This window comes from Pristiophorus japonicus, chromosome 2 (genome assembly GCF_044704955.1).
Source record: "Pristiophorus japonicus isolate sPriJap1 chromosome 2, sPriJap1.hap1, whole genome shotgun sequence".
NCBI lineage: Eukaryota > Metazoa > Chordata > Chondrichthyes > Pristiophoridae > Pristiophorus > Pristiophorus japonicus.
Genome location: NC_091978.1, coordinates 140,577,198 through 140,597,694, shown reverse-complemented (window position 1 = coordinate 140,597,694; position 20,497 = coordinate 140,577,198). Strand labels below are relative to the sequence as shown.

At 45.9% G+C, this 20,497-nt stretch overlaps 1 protein-coding gene across 1 annotated transcript in view; it reads left to right on the top strand.

Annotated features, from left to right (window-relative positions):
- zdhhc2 (zinc finger DHHC-type palmitoyltransferase 2) overlaps positions 1-15,989 on the top strand; it is a 248,732-nt gene extending 232,743 nt beyond the window's left edge. The window contains exons 12-13 of the mRNA XM_070862621.1: positions 11,284-11,359; positions 15,642-15,989. Of these exons, the coding sequence (XP_070718722.1) occupies positions 11,284-11,324 (41 nt within the window). The 3' untranslated portion in view covers positions 11,325-11,359; positions 15,642-15,989. The remainder of the gene's footprint in view (positions 1-11,283; positions 11,360-15,641) is intronic.
- Positions 15,990-20,497: the final 4,508 nt, after the last annotated feature.

Here is a 20,497-nt window from a genome sequence, read left to right as displayed (position 1 = left end):
AGGCCCTGCCATATGTAGCTCTGCCAAATGACGATACTATCTTGTTTACGGTACTTACCGAGTTCCGATTTTTCAATGATATCTGCTTTAAGCTTTTGTCCGTCGTCATGCATGATTGGGCAATCGTGATGGCCTTGCTCAAATCCAGCGTCTCCGCCGCCAGTAGCTTACGCAGGATCACTTCGTGGTTGATGCCAATTACAAAGAAGTCCCGCAGCATGTCTGCCAACGCAGTTTCGAACTTACGCGGTCCAGCTAGATGTCTTACATCCTGGCCCTCAGAACGAACTTGCGTATAGAATCGATATCTTGAAATGATGATGCCTTCATCTGGTTTGAGTTGGTCACATACCAAAGCACACAATGTTTCATAGTCCTTGTCCGTTGGACTTAAGGGCGAGAGGAGATTCTTTACAAGTCCATAGATTTTCGGACCGCAAACCATGAGGAGGACCGCCCAGCGCCGAACTGCGTCTGCCTCTTTCTCCATTTTGTTGGCCACGAAGTACTGGTTCAAGCGGGCTACAAAGTCTGCCCAATCATCTCCCTCCACGAATCGCTCCAGAATTCCGATTGTGCTCATTTTTGCATGCAAAAGTTCTTGTTACATCGTCACCAAATGTTGTGCTTGCAATAACTCAATAGACTGAATACTGTAAACTCTGAACAGGTACAAACCTGGCTCTACTTTATTCGGGCCCAAAGTGATTACATTACAAGATGGCTGGCCTTTTATACCTGGGCCGCACACACGTGCGCACAGCCCAATGACCTCCGACAGTGGCACCACCTGGTGGCTAGTAAACCCAATCATACATACATGACACTTACAATCACAGCTATTCAACTAGGGCACGCGTATCTCCCAAACACACAGCTGGACTCTGAGTCACATACACTTGTTTCTCTTGCAGGCCAAGATGGTCCACAATAGGAGGGAGCAGCAGAGAACAGGCAGGGGTGATGCAAGGCTGCAGCAGCTTTCAGACCTTGAGGAGCAAGTGCAGCGATTCATTGGGCAGCAGGTGGTGGGCACTTTGGCAATTGGCGACGTCGACCCCATTGGGGGAAACAATGGTATCTTCATCCCCTCTCCTTCTGTCATTCCACTTCCCCCTCACATCACAAGTCTTTGTCACTTTCCAGCTCCTGATAATATCTGCATTCATTGCTCCATTCCTGTCCCCATCAACCCCCCACCCCCCACCGCCCTCACCTTAACATGAGACTTGTGCCTTTATACTTGCAGATAAGCAGCAACCAGATGAGCAGCCTGTCCCTGAACCTCACACTGAGAGTGAGGAAGGAGAAGAGGAAGAGGAAGAGGAAGAGGAAGAGGAAGAGGAAGAAAAAGAAAAAGAAAAAGAAAACACCGCATCACTGCATCTCTCACCTACAGGCACCACCTCAGATACTGGCATACACGATCTTTAGAGACAAGTTTAGTCGAGGGATCTACACAGGGATGAGCGGGCTGCAGCAAGGCCAGGGGGAAAGGGTAGCTCAGGAGCCAGCTCCCCTGAGGGTGAGTTCATGCACAGGACTCAGATGAGGACCTCGATGGGGAGGCGTTCACAACAAGGGTGATGGCCATGCACTCCGAGTTGATAGGTGCAATGGCAAGGGTGCCCGAAAGCCTCTCGGCATTGGTAAGGAACATGGAGGAATCCATCTCCAAAATTGCACAGAGCTCTTCGCACACTATGGACCCATCATTTCCACTCTGCAGAGGATGGTGGACTCACAGAGAGACCGTGAGGACCCAGACCTCCTAACGTGTGCCATGGGCAATATGGCAGCTTCCATTGCAGCACAGGCGGAAACCACGCAGCTTCTTAGTTCTGTCATGCAGTCAATGGTTGGTGGCATCGAGTCTCCGACTGCTCTCATGCAGTCTCAGCTGCCATGCAAGCTCTGACTGCTGCCATCATCGCTGGGTCCACCACAGTCCATCAGGGATCTCGGAGTCGCAGCAGATTGCTCGGGATGCTGAGGTGCTGCCCCGGGGCAGTGGCAGTGGGCCAGTGGAGCAGGAATCTGCTGTCCTCGCTCAGGATGACAGCATTCCTGATCCCACCACTGCCACTCTGCCATTGCCCTTGTTGCTGACTGTCATCCAGCCAGCCCACACTGTCGCCGCCCAGCCTGAGGTGGCGCAGTGTACAGCTGGGCCTTCTAGCCCAGAGCTAGTCGAGAGCGTCCTGCAAGGCCATCTGCAGTAACTGGCCCTGACACTCAGCAGCCTTCCACCAGCCCTGCTGCAGCCATTGGGGAGACACTACAGAGGAGCAGTAGATTAGGAAAAGGCAGTGTAAAGAGAGGAAGTAAGGGTTTGCACAAGGGTTATTAGTTAATATCGTTGTTGTGTATATGTAGTTACTGAATTTGGATACATTTATTATTTGAATGTTGCAGATTTGGTGCTGTAACTCATTTCAGCTTTGGGGTGTGATATGGAATGAGAAATTGATGGAATGATGGGGATGTGCTGAGCAAACAGGAAGTGGCTTCAAATTCATTGGCACCTAAGTTTGATGAGGCGATCACGGACCGCCCTTCCAGAAGGCCGATTGAGTGGCTGCCTCCTCCGTCACTCATGTTCGTGCTCCTGTTCCTCCTCCTCTTCACTCTTCCTCCTGCTGAGGTGGTGCGGCTTTGCCTGCTGGCAATGACTGCATCCTCACGATGGCCAAGTCGTGCAGCATGCAGCAGATGACCTCGAAAAGGGACACCAGTTCAATCGTGTACTGGAGGGCTCCTCCTGAGCAGTCAAAGTAGCGGAACCGTTGCTTGAGCACTCCGATGCTCTGCTCAATGATGTTCCTGGTGGCGACATGGCTGTCATTATATGAGAGCAGGGCACGAGTGTTGAATTGCGGAGAGGAGTCATGAGCCAGGTGGAGGGCGGAGAGCTCTTGATCCTCAGCAGCCAGTCCTGAGCTTGATGTGGTGGCTGGAAGAGAGCTGGCACATTGGTCTGGCGCAGGATGAAGGCATCTTGGCTGCTGCCAGCATAGCGGACATTGACAGTGAGGATTCGGCATGTGTCATCATCATCATAGGCAGTGCCTCGAAACGAGGATGACTTGCTTCCACGCCAAAAAGGGATGAGTTCACAGGTGTTTCAATGGAGGAATTAATATTCCAGGTTCCGAACTACATCTTGAAGGGTGGAAGATGCCTGTGCGTGGAATCTTTTAACGTGTGATGGCCGTTACACAACAGCCACCAACGGGCTTGACAAAGCTAGGTCTTGGTCCAGTGGCAAGGATTAACCAAGATGACTGGAGACCAGCTCTACTGCATGGACCTAGTGCGCACACATCGCCATGTGGGCTGCCCCGTGCTGCCCCTGGGCCCTCGCCTCTTCAGGGCCTCGATCTCTCGCCTCTCCTGGGCCCTGATCACTTCCGTCTATGAACTCTTGTCGCTCCTTCGCCCTGACCTCGCTGCTCCTGCTGTACCTGCCCATACCGCAGTCAGCCATCGCCCTCCTGCAGCAGCACGCGCTGCTCCCTGAAGTAGCCGCACACCAACTGCACACAAAGTGAGTGGTAACCTTTGCAGTTATGGAATACCTCAGGATTGTTATGCGGTGCCCACAAAACGTCGTGGGTGCAGTCAATGGCGCTCTGTACCATGGGAAAGCCCACTATCTTGGCAAAGCCACATTCACGCTCGTCCTGCTTCTCTCTGGTGATCGGGAATGAAATGTAGTCCCTTCTCCTTCTGTAGAGAGCACCTGTGACCTCGCAGATGCAGCAATGGATGACGAACTGTGATATGTTAGATACACACTGAAAGGATCCACTGGCGTAGAAACGAAAGGCGATGATGATTTTGACTGCCACTGAAAGAGTCTGAGGCTGGAGGTCTGATTGCAGGAAGTGGTAGGTCTCTGTGACCATGTCCTTGGAGAAGCAGAGCCTTCTAAGACACTGTGCCTCAGTGAAATTGATGTGGGAGAAGTGCTCCCAGAATACCCTGGGAGGGCAAAGTCTCCTGTTGAGAGCCCTGTTGGCCCTTCTCCCTCTGGCCACATTTTGCAATCTGCCTCCGCTGACTCCAACACTGACATTGGAGGGCGAGGTCTAGTGCCAGTACAGCCCCCATTAACGTATGGCAATGTTGCACTTTTAAATCTCACCTAAATGAAAGTGAATAGTTTTTCTGAGGCTGAAGGCTCCTGAAAGTGAAAAACACTGAAATCACTCAAAACGCCTATTTGCCTATCTCAAACTGACAAGGCAGCATTCTTTACCGACTTAAAAAAAAAACAGATGTTGACGCCTTTAAATACCGCTCCTCCAGCGGCCATTCGACTGCATACTGCCTCCTCTTCCCGCCGTTGTTAACGTCAGGCGCTCTAGGCAGGGGGCCGATGGGGAATTTCTGATCCGGGGCGATGCGCACTGGATGACGTCGCGATCACCGGGGCGCTAGGGACCAAGGCAGTAGATCTTAGCACCAGCGCAAAACCGGAATGCATGTTCGCAGGCATCATTCAATTCGCTGCACCTGGTCACAACCCCATTTGCGCCCCATTATCGGCCCCCCAGAGGCGCTACCTGGAGGCGCAAAGGAGACCAATTTCTAGCTCTGACCCTATTCCAATTCTCAGCTGATATCAATTCAGCTCCATTTTAAAGATGCAGGAGTATGTTTCACTTATCCACTATAGAGGGAAAAAGGGGATTTCATAATCTCTGTCATTGCTCAAAACTTGTGACTCTTGTACTTGTATACTCTACACCTATGCTCATTGTCCACGATAGATTGCTTGCTTGCATTCACCTCATCTATAAGAACATCAGAATTAGGAGCAGGAGTAGGCCAATCGGCCCCTCGAGCCTGCTCTTTTCAGTATTTTAAAAACCTACATAGGAACAGCTTCTACAAGTATGTGAAAAGGAAGAGAGTTGCAAAAGTAAGCATTGGTCCCCGAGAGGCAGAGACAGGAGAAATTATAAAGAGGAATAAGAAAATGGCAGAGACTTTCAACAAATATTTTATATCTGTCTTCACAGTAGAAGACACAAAAAGCATACCAAAAATAGTGGGGAACCAGGAGACTAATGAGAATAGGGAATTTAAAGTAATTAAGCTCAGTAGAAAAAATGTATTTGAGAAACTAATGAGACTAAAAGCCAACAAAAAGCCAACAAAAGCTGATGGCCTACATCCTAGGATTCTCAAAGATGTGACTACAGAGATAGTGGATGCATTGCATGTGACCTTTCAAAATTCCCTAGATTCTAGAAAAGTTCCAGCGGATTGGAAGGAAGCAAATGTAACCCTGCTATTCAAAAAAGGAGGGAGAGAGAAAACAGGGTACTACAGGCCAGTTAGCCTGACATCAGTTGTTGGGAAAATGCTAGAATCCATTATTAAGAAAGTGGTAAAAGGGCACTTAGAAAATCATACTATGATTAGACAGAGTCAATATCGTTTCATGAAAGGGAAATCGTGTTTGACAAATTTATTAGCGTTTTTTGAGGATGTAACTAGTAGGGTAGACAAAGGGGAACCAGTGGATATAGTATATTTGGATTTCCAAAAGGTATTCGATAAGCTGCTACGTAAAAGCTTTCTATGTAAGATAAGGGCTCACGGAGTTGGGGGTAATATATTAGCATGGATAGAGGATTTGTTAATTGACAGAAAGCAGAGAGTAGGGATAAACAGGACATTTTCAGGTTGGTAAGCTGCACATAGTAGGGTGCTGCAAGAATTAGTGCTTGGGCCACAGCTATTTACAATCTATATTAATGACTTAGATGAAGGGACTGAGTGCAATTTATCTAAGTTTGCTGACGATACAAAGCTAGATGGGAAAGTAATCTGTTTGGCGGATTTCCGCCGTTTTGCGCCTCTGTGCCCTGGATGGGCTGTAATTGGTGTTTCTGGGTGTAATGCCGGGCGTGCAGGTTTTAGCAGCAGGCCGGTAAATTAGGCTCCTGATTTGCAGCGGCACAAAAAAATTATTGCCCCACTCTCCAGATTGACTGGGATTGTGACATCAATCGTCGTGTAATGCTGCGCTAACGCCCCGGATGGAATTTTCAGCCCTTACGCCTCATTTAACATCCACCCCAGGAAACGTCTAAACAAACCAGCATTCCCAGGGTGCAGCAGGCGATATTGGCGATGTACTTAAATGGAGGGAGGAGGATCCTATATCGCGGATCACATTGACTGTAACGGTTGTGCAAAGCACACTGTGTGAAGCTCCAACTTGCAAACGACAGTTTTATCTGCCATTACGTTGTCCTTACAAGGTCAGTGAGAGAATTTAATGGGGGCATTACTAGTTCGCCAGCGTATCATGCTGGTTGCTATTGGAAGATGGCGTCAAGCTAGAAGAAGGGCTGCTGGCCATCTCGGGCCACGGATGAGGAGAGGCCGAAAACGTCTGGGGAGGAGGCCTTACCACCTACGTGTTTACAGGGACCAACGCTTATACCACCAGCTCTCTGAGGAGCAGTGTGTGAGAAGGCTGCACTTCTGAAAGGAAGTGCTGACAGAGATATGCCAGCTCCTACAGGCAGAGCTACAGCCTTCCAGCACTAACATGACTGCGCTGCCCGTCGCAGTGAAAGTGACTGTGGCGCTGGCCTTCTATGCCTCCGGCTCCTTCCAGGCAGCAGCAGTGGACATATGTAGCGTCTCTCAATACAGCTACACATCGCTGTATTCGCCAAGTCACAAAGGCTATGTACGCCCACAGAATGGACTTCATTAAGTTCCCAATGAGCAGGGATGGCCAGAATGAGAGGGCATGTGGGTTTGGCAGAATTGCAGGTTTCCCGAAGGTTTAAGGAGCCATTGACTGTACACATGTGGCCTTGCGAGCACCATTCGACAATGCAGAGGTATTCAGAAACTGAAAGGGATACCAGTCCCTAAACTTCCAACTGATGTGCGACCACACGCAGCACATCCTCGCAGTGAATGCCCGCTATCCAGGGAGCACACGTGATGCTTTCATCTTGAGTGAGAGCAATGTCTCACGAATGCTTCAGCACCAAATGGAAGGGCAGGGCTGGCTGATCAAGGACAAAGGATAAGGCCTAGCCACCTGGCTCATAACCTCCGCAACCCCACCACAGGAGCCGAGCAGCGCTACAATGACAGCCATGCAGCCACCCGCAACATCATCGAACAGACAATAGGGGTGCTCAAGCAGTGCTTCCGATGCCTGGACTGCTCTGGAGGCAGCCTTCAATACTCCCCATCAACAGGTCTCCGAATTCAGTGTGATGTGCTGCATGCTACACAACTTGGTCATCATGAGGGGCCAGGCATTTCCAGTGAGGATTGCAGGCCTACCTCAGAGGGAGGAGGATGACAAACAGGAGCCTGGTGAGGCCCAGATTGCACAGCTACCCCATCCATGGGGGAGGCAGCATCCAGATGCTGCCGGAGCAAGAGCCACACGTCGCCAGCTCATAATAGACTGGTTTGGTTGAATGGAGGAAGCTGAGGAATGCATCAAATACTGGCCATTCTATGTGCCACCATACAGGCACATCTAAGCTGAGATTTCGAATGATAGAAGCGACACTAACGGCAAAAGGCCAAAGTGACATTTTTATTTTAAAAATTTACAAATAATCTACTCCCAATATATCCAAGTTTGCAGATGAAACTGAATTGGGTGGCGGTGTGAGCTGTGAGGAGGACGCTAAAAGGCTGCAGGGTGACTTGGACAGGTTAGGTGAGTGGGCAAATGCATGGCAGATGCAGTATAATGTGGATAAATGTGAGGTTATCCACTTTGGGGGCAAAAACACAAAGGCAGAATAGTATCTGAATGGCGGCAGATTAGGAAAGGGAGAGGTGCAACAAGACCTGGGTGTCATGGTTCATCAGTCATTGAAAGTTGGCATACAGGTACAGCAGGCGGTGAAGCAAGCAAATGGTATGTTGACCTTCATAGCTAGGGGATTTGAGTATAGGAGCAGGAAGGTCTTACTGTAGTTGTACAGGGCCTTGCTGAGGCCTGACCTGGAATATTGTGTTCAGTTTTGGTCTCCTAATCTGAGGAAGGCCTTTCTTGCTATTGAGGGAGTGCGGCGAAGGTTCACCAGACTGATTCCCGGGATGGCGGAACTGACATATGAGGAGCAACTGGATCAACTGCGCCTTTATACACTGGAGTTTAGAAGAATGAGAGGGGATCTCATAGAAGCTTATAAGATTAGATGGGACTGGACATGTTAGATGTGGGTAGAATGTTCCCGATGATGGGGAAGTTCAAAATTAGGGGACACCGTCTTAGGATAAGTGGTAGGCCATTTAGGACTGGGATGAGGAGAAACTTCTTCACTCAGAGAGTTGTTAACCTGTGGAATTCTCTACCGCAGAGAGTTGTTGATGCCAGTTCATTGGATATATTCAAGAGGGAGTTAGATATGGCCCTTACGGCTAAAGGGATCAAAGGGTATGGAGAGAAAGCAGGAAAGGGGTACTGAGGGAATGATCAGCCATGATCATATTGAATGGTGGTGCAGGCTCGAAGGGTCAAATGGCCTACTCCTGCACCTATTTTCTATGTTTCTAAAACCAAAGGAGACAATAAATCATCATAACCAAACGATCCAATAAACAACGTTCAGCTGCAAGTAACTTAACAAGTGCATTATTAAAAAACAACTATTTACAGGTGTTCTCATAAAATAGCAAGGCATCTGCTGAAGGCTGTACCCACCTCGCCCCCCCCCTTCCCCTCATCCCCCTCCCATGCCTGCTGCTCCTCCTCAATGAGGCCTCAATGCCTACAGTAAGGCTGCTGTGTTAGGGGGGCAGACAGTGTATGAGGATGCCCTGGACCAGCTCTGGGCCTGGAAGGCCCGGCTGCGGACTGCTACGCCTCATCGTCGATAGAAGCCGTCACTGGTGGCTCGGGTGGGTACCATGTAGGGTGGATGGTTGGTGAGTCAGTGGTGGGAGTTGGAATGCTGTCATCCTGAGGAAGGACAGCACTTTCCATTTCCTGGGAGCCACTGAGACTCCGACGGGGCTGGGCCTCAACATGTGGAGCACGATGTGTCTCCACAACTTGCTGGCCTGCTTCAGCACCAACCCTTCCCCGTTGGACAGTGGGGAACACAGAGAGGATAGCACCAGTCATCGACCGCATCACATCACAAAGCTGCAGTGTAGCTTGTGCCTGCGATTCAATCGATGCTGCAACATGATCAAGGGCATGCGCCACACACTCTGGAACGCCACTGTCACTGCTGGAGGACACCTGCCTCTGTGAGTGGGCAATGATGGCCTCGCTGGAGTCCTGAGTTGCACCGTTAATGCACGATGCTGCCTCCGCAACAGTCGCAGAAAGTGTGTCGATGCTCTCTGGGATCTGACCCAATCCACCCATGAGCTCACGGTGCATGCCTGTGTTTTCCCTGGACAGTTCCACCAAGTCCAGTGCCATGTTTGCCTGTTGTTGAGCAGACCTACTTTGCCGACTCACCCTTTGGAGAGCTGGCCTGCGAGATTCCCCTCTCGCTGCGCGTTGCTGTCGATGACTGGGACCAGGAGCGACTCAAACCCAGGGAAATTGGGCTCGTCCCCAGATGTGCTTTGTTGCAAAGGGCCAACTGGTGGGCTCTGCGGCTCAGGCATTGCAGTCTCCTCACACACCTCATCATCTCCCCCATGGCCAGAAGTCGATGGTTCCCTGGACTCACGTCACAATTATGGCTGTTCTTCTGCAAGCAGAAAACAAACAGATGTGTGGTTAGCAGCAGGGTAGGGGGCAGGGTGATAGCAGGAAGGTGACATTGCACAGGTACATGTGAAGGCCCTACGCCACTTCATTATACATCTCAATGAAGTCACAGCAGCATTTACATACCCTCACTACCCGAGCTGTCCGAGCTGGTGATCCAATGAGGGCAGACATCCGTTCCTCCACATCTGTTAGGTCAAGGATCTGAGGTGGACCCCTGCCTGTCCGGCACTGCTCATGCCTGTTGTTTGACAGCTTCACCTGCAATGAGAAAAATAGGAAGAGTTCAGAATGGGTACAGCTCCTGTTGTGCCACATATGTCTGCCATAGTTTAATAGCTGAGACTGTGTGGATGTACAAATGTCTTCACTTCAATCTTGTGGATGTTGCATGATCTTTGTGAGCGATTGGTAGGAGGTGAGAGGTACGTAGCATAGGGGCTGCAGGTGGTCTTTAGGAAACCCATATCAGCAGTGGGAGTGCATTGCGAGGAAGGTTCTCAATGATTAGGGAACAAGAGAGTATGTGCATCTTTAATTAAGAGGCAATGGCTGGAGAAGTCAGCCTTCAGCTTTCTGATGCATTGTGAAAGCCACATCACAGGCTGAAAGACTTTGAGAATGGGTAGATACACGAAAGACTTCATATAGTGTATATTCATTTTGGAAGGATAGCAGGCATGTGAAGTGTACTCTGGTAAAGTTGTTGAACTTTATGCGGCATTGGGTGCCAGTTCTGGCAACTGTGTCAGCCACTGACACCTGCTGGGCAATTTCACGCCATATCCTTTTGAAACTAGTTGACAGCGGTCTCCCTCCCCCAACCAGATGGAGTGATGTCCACCTCCTCTCCACTACGTGGACTAAGACTTCAGCAGCCTCTGTTGAAAAATGTCTGGCACGCTGCCTGGCCTCCTGCTGCTCCATCTGTGCAGAAGTGCCAGAAGTCGGGCATGTGCAGAGGAAGCTGCAGCACCCTGAAATAACGTCTGCACCTGGAAAAATAAAAAAGCATGCGCAAAATGGAGGCCTCTTTTAACGCTGTGATTTTCGACTCAGGATTTTTTGCCGAATTTCCTGTCGAAGACGCAAACTTTTTTCAGGTGGTATCGGGACCGCCCCGATATCACTCACTATAAAATGTGTAAATGCACTGTCACCATCCTCCTGACCACAGTATGGAAACACATAATATCCCATCTGATTGCCGTTCTAGGATCTCACAGTGTAATTTCACGATCCAAGTTTATTTACTTTTGAATTTTAGGAATCCTAGTATTTCTAGCAAAGACTTAAATCCATTTTATGGAACCTTTACAGCTACTAATACCTAATTTTGAAAAAGGAAAATTGCATTTACTATATTGGGTAAGCGCTTCCTCAGACTCCACAAACTGCTCAAATATTTGTACTGTGGGCTGTAGAGATATGAGATATTAGAAGCCCCATAATAATTGCAGAAAACAAATTTAGTTATGAACAGAAATTACATGATCAACATGAAATTATAGGTTATATTACTGACATTTTATTTTTTTAATTTATAGGTATGAGCAATCCTGTCATGGTCATAGAGAATGAGACCTAGCTACACTTCAAGCAAACGTATAACAGCTGGCAAATGTAAGTAGATGAATAAAATGGCATCCTAACTGTGTGCTGCCCATCACTAGTCCACATCTGTTGCAATATTAATGCAGAATATTATAACATCTTAGTTTCTTATTAATCTATCAAATCAACAGAAACAACAACTTGTATTTATATTGCACCTTTAATGTAGTAAAACATCCCAAGGCACTTCACAGGAGTATTATGAGATAAAACAATTTGACACCGAGCTGCACAAGTACAAATTAGCGCAAGTGATCAAAAGCTTGGTCAAAGAGGTAGGTTTTAAGGAGTGTCTTGAAGGAGGAAAGAGAGATAGAGAGGCAGAGAGGTTTAGGCAGGGAGTTCCAGAGCTTGGGGCCTAGGCAACAGAAGACACGGCCACCAATGGTTGAGCGGTTATAATCAGGGATGCTCATGAGGGCAGAATTAGAGGAGCGCAGACATCTCAGGGGGCTGTGGGGCTGGAGGAGATTACAGAGATAGGGAGGGGTGAGGCCATAGAGGGATTTGAAAACAAGGATGAGAATTTTGAAAATCGAGGCATTGCTTAACCGGAAGCCAATGTAGGTCAGCGAGCACATTGGTGATGAGTGAGCGGGACTTTGTGCGAGTTAGGTCACGGGCAGCCAAGTTTTGGATCACCTCTAATTTACGTAGGGTAGAATATGGGAGGCCAGCCAGGAGTGCGTTGGAATAGTCAAGTCTAGACGTAACAAAGGCATGGATGAGGGCTTCAGCAGCGGTTGAGCTGAGGAAAGGGCGGAGATGGGCGATGTTACGGAGGTGGAAATAGACGATCTTAGTGATGCTGTGGATATGTGGTGGAATGCTCATTTCAGGGTCAAATATGACACCAGAGTTGCGAACAGCCTGGTTCAGCCTCACACAGATGTTAGGGAGAGGGATGGAGTCAGTGGCTAGGGAATGGAGTTTGTTGCAGGAACGGAAAACAATGGCTTCGCTCTTCCCAATATTCAATTGGAGAAAATTTCTGCTCATCCAGAACTGGATGTCGGACAAGCAATCTGACAATTTAGAGACCATGGAGAGGTCGAGAGAAGTGGTATTGAGGTAGAGCTGGGTGTCATCAGCAAGGGGAAACATGTAAAGGAGAAATAGGAGGGGACCAAGGATAGATCCTTGGGGTCACCAGAGGTAACGATGTGGGGACGGGAAGAGAAGCCATTGCATGTGATTCTCTGGCTATGGTTAGATAGGTAAGAATGGAACCAGGCAAGTGCAGTCCCACCCAGCTGGACAACGGTGGAGAGACGTTGAAGAAGGATAGAGTGGCCAACCGTGTCAAAGGCTGCATACAAGTCAAGAAGGACGAGGAGTGATAGTTTGCCTTGTTCACAGTCACAAAGGATGTAATTTGTGACTTTGATGAGAGCCATTTGGGTACTGTGGCAGGCGCAGAATCCAGATTGGAGGGATTCAAACATGGAATTGGAGGAAAGATGGGCACAGATTTGGGAGGCGACAACACGGTTAAGGACTTTGGAAAGAAAAGGGAGATGAGACGGTAATTTGCAAGGATGAAGGGGTCGAGGATTGTTTTTTTGAGAGGGGTGATGGCAGCAGATTTGAGGAAGAGGGGGACAGTACCTGAGTAGAGAGAACCGTTAACATTGTCAGCTAATATGGGAGCCAGAAAAGGAAGTTGGGTGGTCAGCTGTTTGGTGAGAATAGGGTCAAGGGAGCAGGAAGTGGGTCTCATGTACAGGATGAGCTCGGAAAGGTCATGAGGGGAGATCGGAGAGAAGCTGGAGAAAGATTTGAGGTCAGGGCTAGGGTAGGGGGGATCCTTAGAAGATGTTTGGCCCAGTGGGCTAGGGGAAGGAAGGAAAGAGGCAGTGGCGGTCGAACGGAGGCTCTCAATCTTAGAGACAACGAAGTCCATGAGCTCCTCACACTTATTGTCAGAAATGAGGGTGGAGACTGGAGAGAGTGATTTAAAAAGGCAGTTTGCAGTGGAGAATAGAAGCTGGGGTTTATCTTAATATTCCAGAATGATTCTATAATAATAAGTGATTTTGGCAGACGAGAGCAGGACCCGATAGTGCTTTCTGTTGTCCGCCATATCCATTCAAGTCTGCGTCCCTTGGACTTAAAGGAGCGAAGATCAGGGCTGTACTAGGGGGAACAGCCAGAGTGAGAGAGAGTAATTGTTTTAACAGAGTCTAGGACATCAGAGGTGGTGATGAGGGTGTGATTGAGCAGATTGGTAGTTGCAGAAATGTCATGGTGAATGGAGGGCCAAAGGCTGGACAGTTGGGAGTTCATTAGTACAGTTGTAAGAGAGTCGGGAAAGAGTTTTTTCCAGGGCGGACACAGAAGGAGGTAGGGTTGGGAGTGGGGGGGTGGGGGGGAGGTGGAAGGAGGATGTGGATGGAGAGCGATACGAGGAAGTGGTCAGAGATGGCCTTATCTGCGATTGGCATGATGGGAGTAGCAAAGCCATGAGAGATGGCAAGGTCGAGTAGGTGGCTGCGAATATGGGTTGGTGTGTTTACATGGAGGGAGAGTTTAAGGGAGGATAGGACGCTAGTGAATTCAGAGGAGAGAGCGCGTGATGAATTGAGATGGAGGTTGAAATCACCGAGGATGAGAAGTCAATCAGTGCAGAGGGAGGAAAGCAGTGAAGAAATATCGGTAATAAAATTTTTGTGGTACTTGGATGGGCATTCTGGAGGGGGATGTGGAGAGGGTCAGTAACAGCTACCCCACTGCCTGCGTCCACAGGGTCAGCACTGGTGGGGGGGAGGGGGGGGCGGTGAGTTGGACAAGGTGGAGATTGGAAAGATGCTTCGTTGGGCCCTTTGTAGTATATCAAGAGACCCACAGAGGGAAGCTGCAGGCTTATCTAGGAAGGAATCAAACCTAGACCTAGAGTAGGAAGGTCAAAGTGTCATGAAGGATTAGGGTAGGGATTTGGGAGGGCAGAGTATCCGAGAGAGGAGAGATGAAAGGAGACGTGATGACAGGAGAGAACAGTCAGGGAGGGATAAAGAGAAAAGGAAAGAGTGGGAAAAGTAGAAAAGTATTGAATGGCTCGAGTCCGGTGCACACGCAAATGGTCAAGGGAAAAGCTCAAGTTACAGAGGTCTGTTTACACTTGCTATATAATTAAGACAGAGATAAGGAGGAATTTCTTCACTCAGAGTTGTGAATCTTTAAAATTATCTGCCCCAGAGGGCTGTAGATGCTAAGTCTCTGAATATATTCAAGGCTAAGATAGATAGATTTTTGGAGTCTAGGGGAATCAAGGGATATGGAGATCAGGCAGGAAAGTGGAGTTGAGGTCGATGTTCAGCCATGATCTTATTGAATGGCGGAGCAGGCTCAATGGGCCGTAGGGCATACTCCTGCTCCTATTTCTTATGTTCTTACTAGAGAAACACCGAGAATTAGCACTAGAATAGATTTGGAAGACACACATTATATATGGTTATCAAGGGGAAGTACTGAAGTCAGAAACACTAAACACACACCTGCCTATCACTTAGAGGGAAATAAGCTGAGCACACCAGATTCAGCTCATTACCATAATAATATGCACTCTGCACATTTTCTAAGTGCACAAGGAATATCAGGGGCAAAAAGTAGGTGGGGAATCTGAAGAGCAGCAGCTCTTAAAGGGTGGCTGCTCATTTCTTCTCACGCAACATGTGGCTGACTGTGATGTAGAGGATGGCTATACATCCAGAGCCAAGTGCTAGAACTTCCCTGTTCAATGAAGAGACTCTGGATATGCTGCTGGAAGAGGTGCATCAGGTGATCATCACAAATTTGGGGACCAATTGATTGTCTTAAAATGAAGATAACATGAGAGGTTCCATAGAGATTCTCTGTTGTTTTCTCAACAAAATCCACCATATGCAATTGCCACTTCAACAGCTCCTATTTGTCTAACTAAACAGCATTTCTGTAATTGAGAGCGACATCTAATGTTATACTAAAAATGTTGATAAAATACATTGTGTTACACTGAATATTCCGCTAACCAGAGTTGGAATGAAGCAAATTGGTGGCACTAATTTCCAGGCAAACTACAAGCATACGTACAATATTCCTCTATCTATATATCTCATTGTTTGGAGGAAATTGATCTGAGACATTGGATCAAATTTTCATCTTCACTGCCTGGGCAGTGATTTGGCAGAACAGAACAGACAAGTTCAATAACGGGCAGGCAATCTGTTCGACCAGATTATCACCCAGCCAGTGAAGCCAAAAACTTAACCCATTGTGATGCTATGGAAATCTAAATCCAGTGTATCTGTTTTAGCCCTAGGTGCAGCTGCTTATGGAGAAAATTCTCGGAAGAAACATTCTCCAAGACCCCAACCATCACCTGCCCACCATCCTTGTCAGATGTCTGTGGCTCTGTGGGCATGCTCCAAAGGAAATATTCCCATGACCAATTGGCTTTCCTACTATCACTGCTGAACACATACAACATATTGGTCCAGTCACCCTTAAACAATAGGGGATATCATTCTATTCTGAATGCATTTGCTTAACAAAACATGCTTAACGTTTATAGCAAGCGCAATTGGCATTGCAGCACGTATGAGGTTACTGAGGGAAAAAGTGGTTTCTTGCCCATTGAAACTGTGCTAAAACACTGGTTGTATTACTGCTCATGCTATTATATTGCCTTGATTTCAATATCAAATCATATGGTGTGTACAAGGGCTGACTTGCACACATTGTTAGGGAGCAGTACATGTGATAACATTTTGTGTGTTAAAATGAGAATTAACTGCTTCCTTTAACAGGCACTGTTAATGATTTCACAGGAAGTATATTTAAACTTAGAAATTTTAAGAGGTGACATTTAAGAGAAAATAGATGACATATCATGAATATGCCTTTCATTTATACACAATGGGGCTCATTTTGAAATTTTTTGCAAAGATTTGGGGCAAGAAAATAATATTGAGAGATATTGCTCCCTGAACTTCTCCTGTGGCAGATATTTTACAATCTTGCTGCAAGCCTCTTGCAGTAGTTGCTGGCTACAGGGCCACAGCAGTGCAGAAACAAAACGTGCAGCTATTTTAAATGGTATTGTAGACCTGCGGTATTCTGTGCTTTATTTCTAATGTCAGGTTCTATATATACCCAACTGTGACATTCGACCCTTTTTAATTTATTTATGCGGATACAAATTGGCCCCTTGAGAAATACCCCAAGGGCCAGTTTCTGGGGCACAAAGTTTCCCCCCTTACAAAAGTTATTATGTCGGCATGATAAATCCACAGTGTGCGTACTATTATACAACTCTCTTGTAGTGGAGTGAATGATGATGTGAATGGTGCACACAAGTGCGTTTTGCATCATTTATACAGCATAATAGACACATGACATGAAAGTGCCATTTTAATGATAAACACAAAGGGACTTAAAATACAAAAAACACTTCAGTGAAGAGATGGCGTAGAAAAAGCACAAATTTCCCCCTCTCAGTGCCTTCATTAAAAATCGGGCTCGGTGTTGTAAGCCATTTGAAACAAATTATCGGAACATCTTGTTACTTAATTTTAATATGATGGCAGTGTCCCAAAACCAGTTTAGAAATTAAACCCTTCTAATTTTCTCTCCAACTTGTTTACAGAAACAAATTTCAACTGGAACAAAAGGCTTTCACTGTGCAACGAAAACTGAAGTAAAGTTCTGTAACAGTAATTTTTACCTAGGTTTATTGAAGGTATATGGATTTCTGGTTGCTTTTTAAAACATATTAATAAGTAAAGCCCTCTTTTATCTCCATCTTAAAACAGGTCAGTAAACAAATAAACATATAATGAGTCAACAACAATCTCACTATAACATACTCACGTTGAACGACATAAAAATAGGAACAGTTTTGAGGGTTGTGTACTGCCAGAGTTGCAGTGTTTTTAAAAAAAGGCAGAAATTCTCAGTTGGAAAAGATGAATGATGTTGGTACATTGCTGTTAGAATGAATACAATAGCCAATTTAGTTTTCTAGTTGTGTGTTATGCTGAGACATTTTGCAGTATGGAGTTTTTCTATGAAAAGTGGCTAGGTATTCAGATTGTATCGCTGGCGTTAACCCATTAAAATGAATGGGTAACCATTGACATTACTGTTAAAAAAAGGCCAGTGACTTAAACATGATGTGTGTATCATAACATAGTGTACATCTTGTCAAGTGTTGTAGAAATTGGTGGTATAACCTGTTCCCTCAATACAGTGCACTCTTGCTCACATTCAGGTGGTTAGCCCCACATAGTGCTGTGTGACTCATGGTGAGTGAAGCACTGAGGCATTCGAAAATTGAGAACAGGTCCTACAAGAAGCGCAGAACCCTAATTTAAATAAATTATTTAATTTTTAAACGTTCCTGATATGCACTCCTAATGACCTTATCCAACATGGCGAGCGGCGCACTTCCAGATGGAAATGTGCACAGCTTCCCACCCACCATATTGGAGGCTTATATCCACAGTATAAAATATGGAACAAGATCATCAGACTATATGCAATCTTGGATTCCACCAAGCTCTTTTGCCTCCTGAGGAAATATTAGGCAAGCTTATCTCTGTTCTTCAAAATCAAATCAAGTAAAAGTCCTTAAGAAATCATTTGCATTTATGTAACATCTTTTACATCCTCAAGAATCCCACAACATGTTACAGCCAATTTAGCTCTTTTAAAGTTTAATCACTGGTGTAATGTAGGGTCCTGCTGAGGGAGTATCAAGAGTTAGGAACTAAATTTAAAAGCAGGACCTCGAGGGTTATAATCTCTGGATTATTGCCTGAGCAATGTGCAAATTGGCATAAAAACAGACAGATCAGGTGAGTTAACACATGGCTAAAGGGTTTGTGTGGGAAAGAGAGGTTCCTTTTCATGGGGCACTAGCACAAGTACTGGGGCAGGAAAGAGCTGTACCAATGGGGTGGGTGCCACTTGAACAGGAATGGAACCAGTATCCTTGCAGAAAGGGTAAATGGGATGTCGCAAAAGCATTAAACTAGCAAGATGGGGGGAGGATTCTACAAGAAATGAAACAAACTTAAATAATTGGGCAGACTAAACTAAGGGAGGGCATAAATAGCCAGAGAGTAACTAGAGTTATAGAGCAGGAGTGTAAAAAGATGGTTAAAAAATAACGTGAGAGAAACTGCTATTAAAAATGAGTTAATCTGTCGTATAGCGATGCATACAGTATATGTAATAAAACGGGAACTGGAGGCAATAATATGTTGTGAGGAACCAGATATAGTAGGGATTACTGAGACATGGCTACAGAAAAATCAGAACTGAGAAATAAAGATTGCAGGGTATAACATAGTTAGAAAAGATAGAGAGGGAAAAAGGGGAGGTGGAGTTGCTGTATTTATTAGTGAAAACCCAATTGCAGTAGAAAAAAATAACGCAGTTATCAGTAAGACAGAAATAGAATCCATGTGGTCAGAAATAAAAGATAATAAAGGATCAATCACACTAATAGGGGTAGTCTTCAGACCACCTAATAGTGGAAGGGAGGTGGAGCAAGAAATATGCAAACAAATTAGGGAAATTAGTAAAAAACATAGAATAGTAATCATGGAGGATTTCAACTATCCTAAAATTAATTGGCCAGAAGAGATAGGTAAAGGGGATAAGGGAATGGAGTTCCTACAATGCGTACAGGACTCCGTTCTAACCCAGTAGGTAAGAAGCCCAACAAAGGAGGATTCACTACTGGATCTGGTAATGGGGAATGAACCACAGCAGCTAAGAGAAGTACAAGTTCTGTACAATAGTGACCAGAATATATGGCTTAGGATAATAATTGAGCAAGACATAAGCATGACAAAGATGAGGGTGATGGATTTTAAGGGGCTGAGAATAGAACTTGTAAAAATAAAATGGATAACAATGCTGTAGAACAGTAATGGAAAACACTTAAGATGGTGTTCAACCGAGCCCATGAAAAATATATTCCGCTAAAAAGACCAAACTAAACACTAATGAGACACCATCGATGACTAAAGACATAAGGGAAAAATTGAGGGTAAGGAAAGGGTTGTACACTAAGTACATGTACAGCAGAAGAGTGCACGACAAGGGAGAATACAAAGAAATTAAAGTCAAAAATAAATTAGGATGGTGAAGAGGAATTATGTAACTAAATTATCAAGGAACATAAAACAAAATAGTAAAATATTCTACAGGCAGATAAATTAAAAAAAAGAAAGTCAGGATGGGAATAGGGCCATTAAGGGATGGTCAGGATAAAATCACAGGCAGTGATAGAGAGATGGCTGAAATATTAAATAATTATTGTGCTTCAGTATTTACCAAGGAGACAGATCAAGTGGACATGACATCGGAAGAAGAAATTAGAAATGATATAACCGCATTTAAAAAAAAAGAGGAGAAATAGTAAATTAACGAATCAAGCTCAAAGAGGATAAAACCCCTGCTCTAGATGATTGCATTTGCGTATTCTAAAAGAATCTAGGGAAGAGACAGCAGAGACGCTATACATATATTTAATAATTCATTAGAAAAAGGTGTAGTACTGGAGGACTGGTGGATTATACCGATATTTAAGAAAGGAGATAGAACATGTCCAGAGAACCATTGTTCCCTGTAAGCTGCGCGGCTGTGCAATGCTCCAGGGACCTCGCGCAACGCCAAACAAAATTACAGGGAACATTTCAGGGAACGATAGACCAGTCAGGTTAACATCAGTAGTAGCAAGAAAATAGATTCCCTACTAAAGAAGAAAATAGGAAAACATCCAGAAACCAAAAATATAATAATGAATAGTCGATGGGAATGGTAGCAGAGTGGTTATGTTACTGGACTAGACAGTGGCCTGGACTAATAAGCTGGAGACATAAGTTCAAATCCCACCACGGCAGCTGGGGATCTTAAAATCAGTTAATTAAATAAATCTTGACTATAAAAGCTAGTATCAGTAACTAGTGTTATAAAAATCCATCTAAGGTCCTTAAGGGAATAATGTCCTTAAGGGAAGAATATCTGCCATCCTTACTTGGTCTGGTCTACATGTGACTCCAGACCCACAGCAATGTGGTTGCTTCTGAAATGGCCTAGCAAATCACTCAGTTGGACCAGATGACTATGACAGAGTCACTGTGGGAAACCTTCACCACA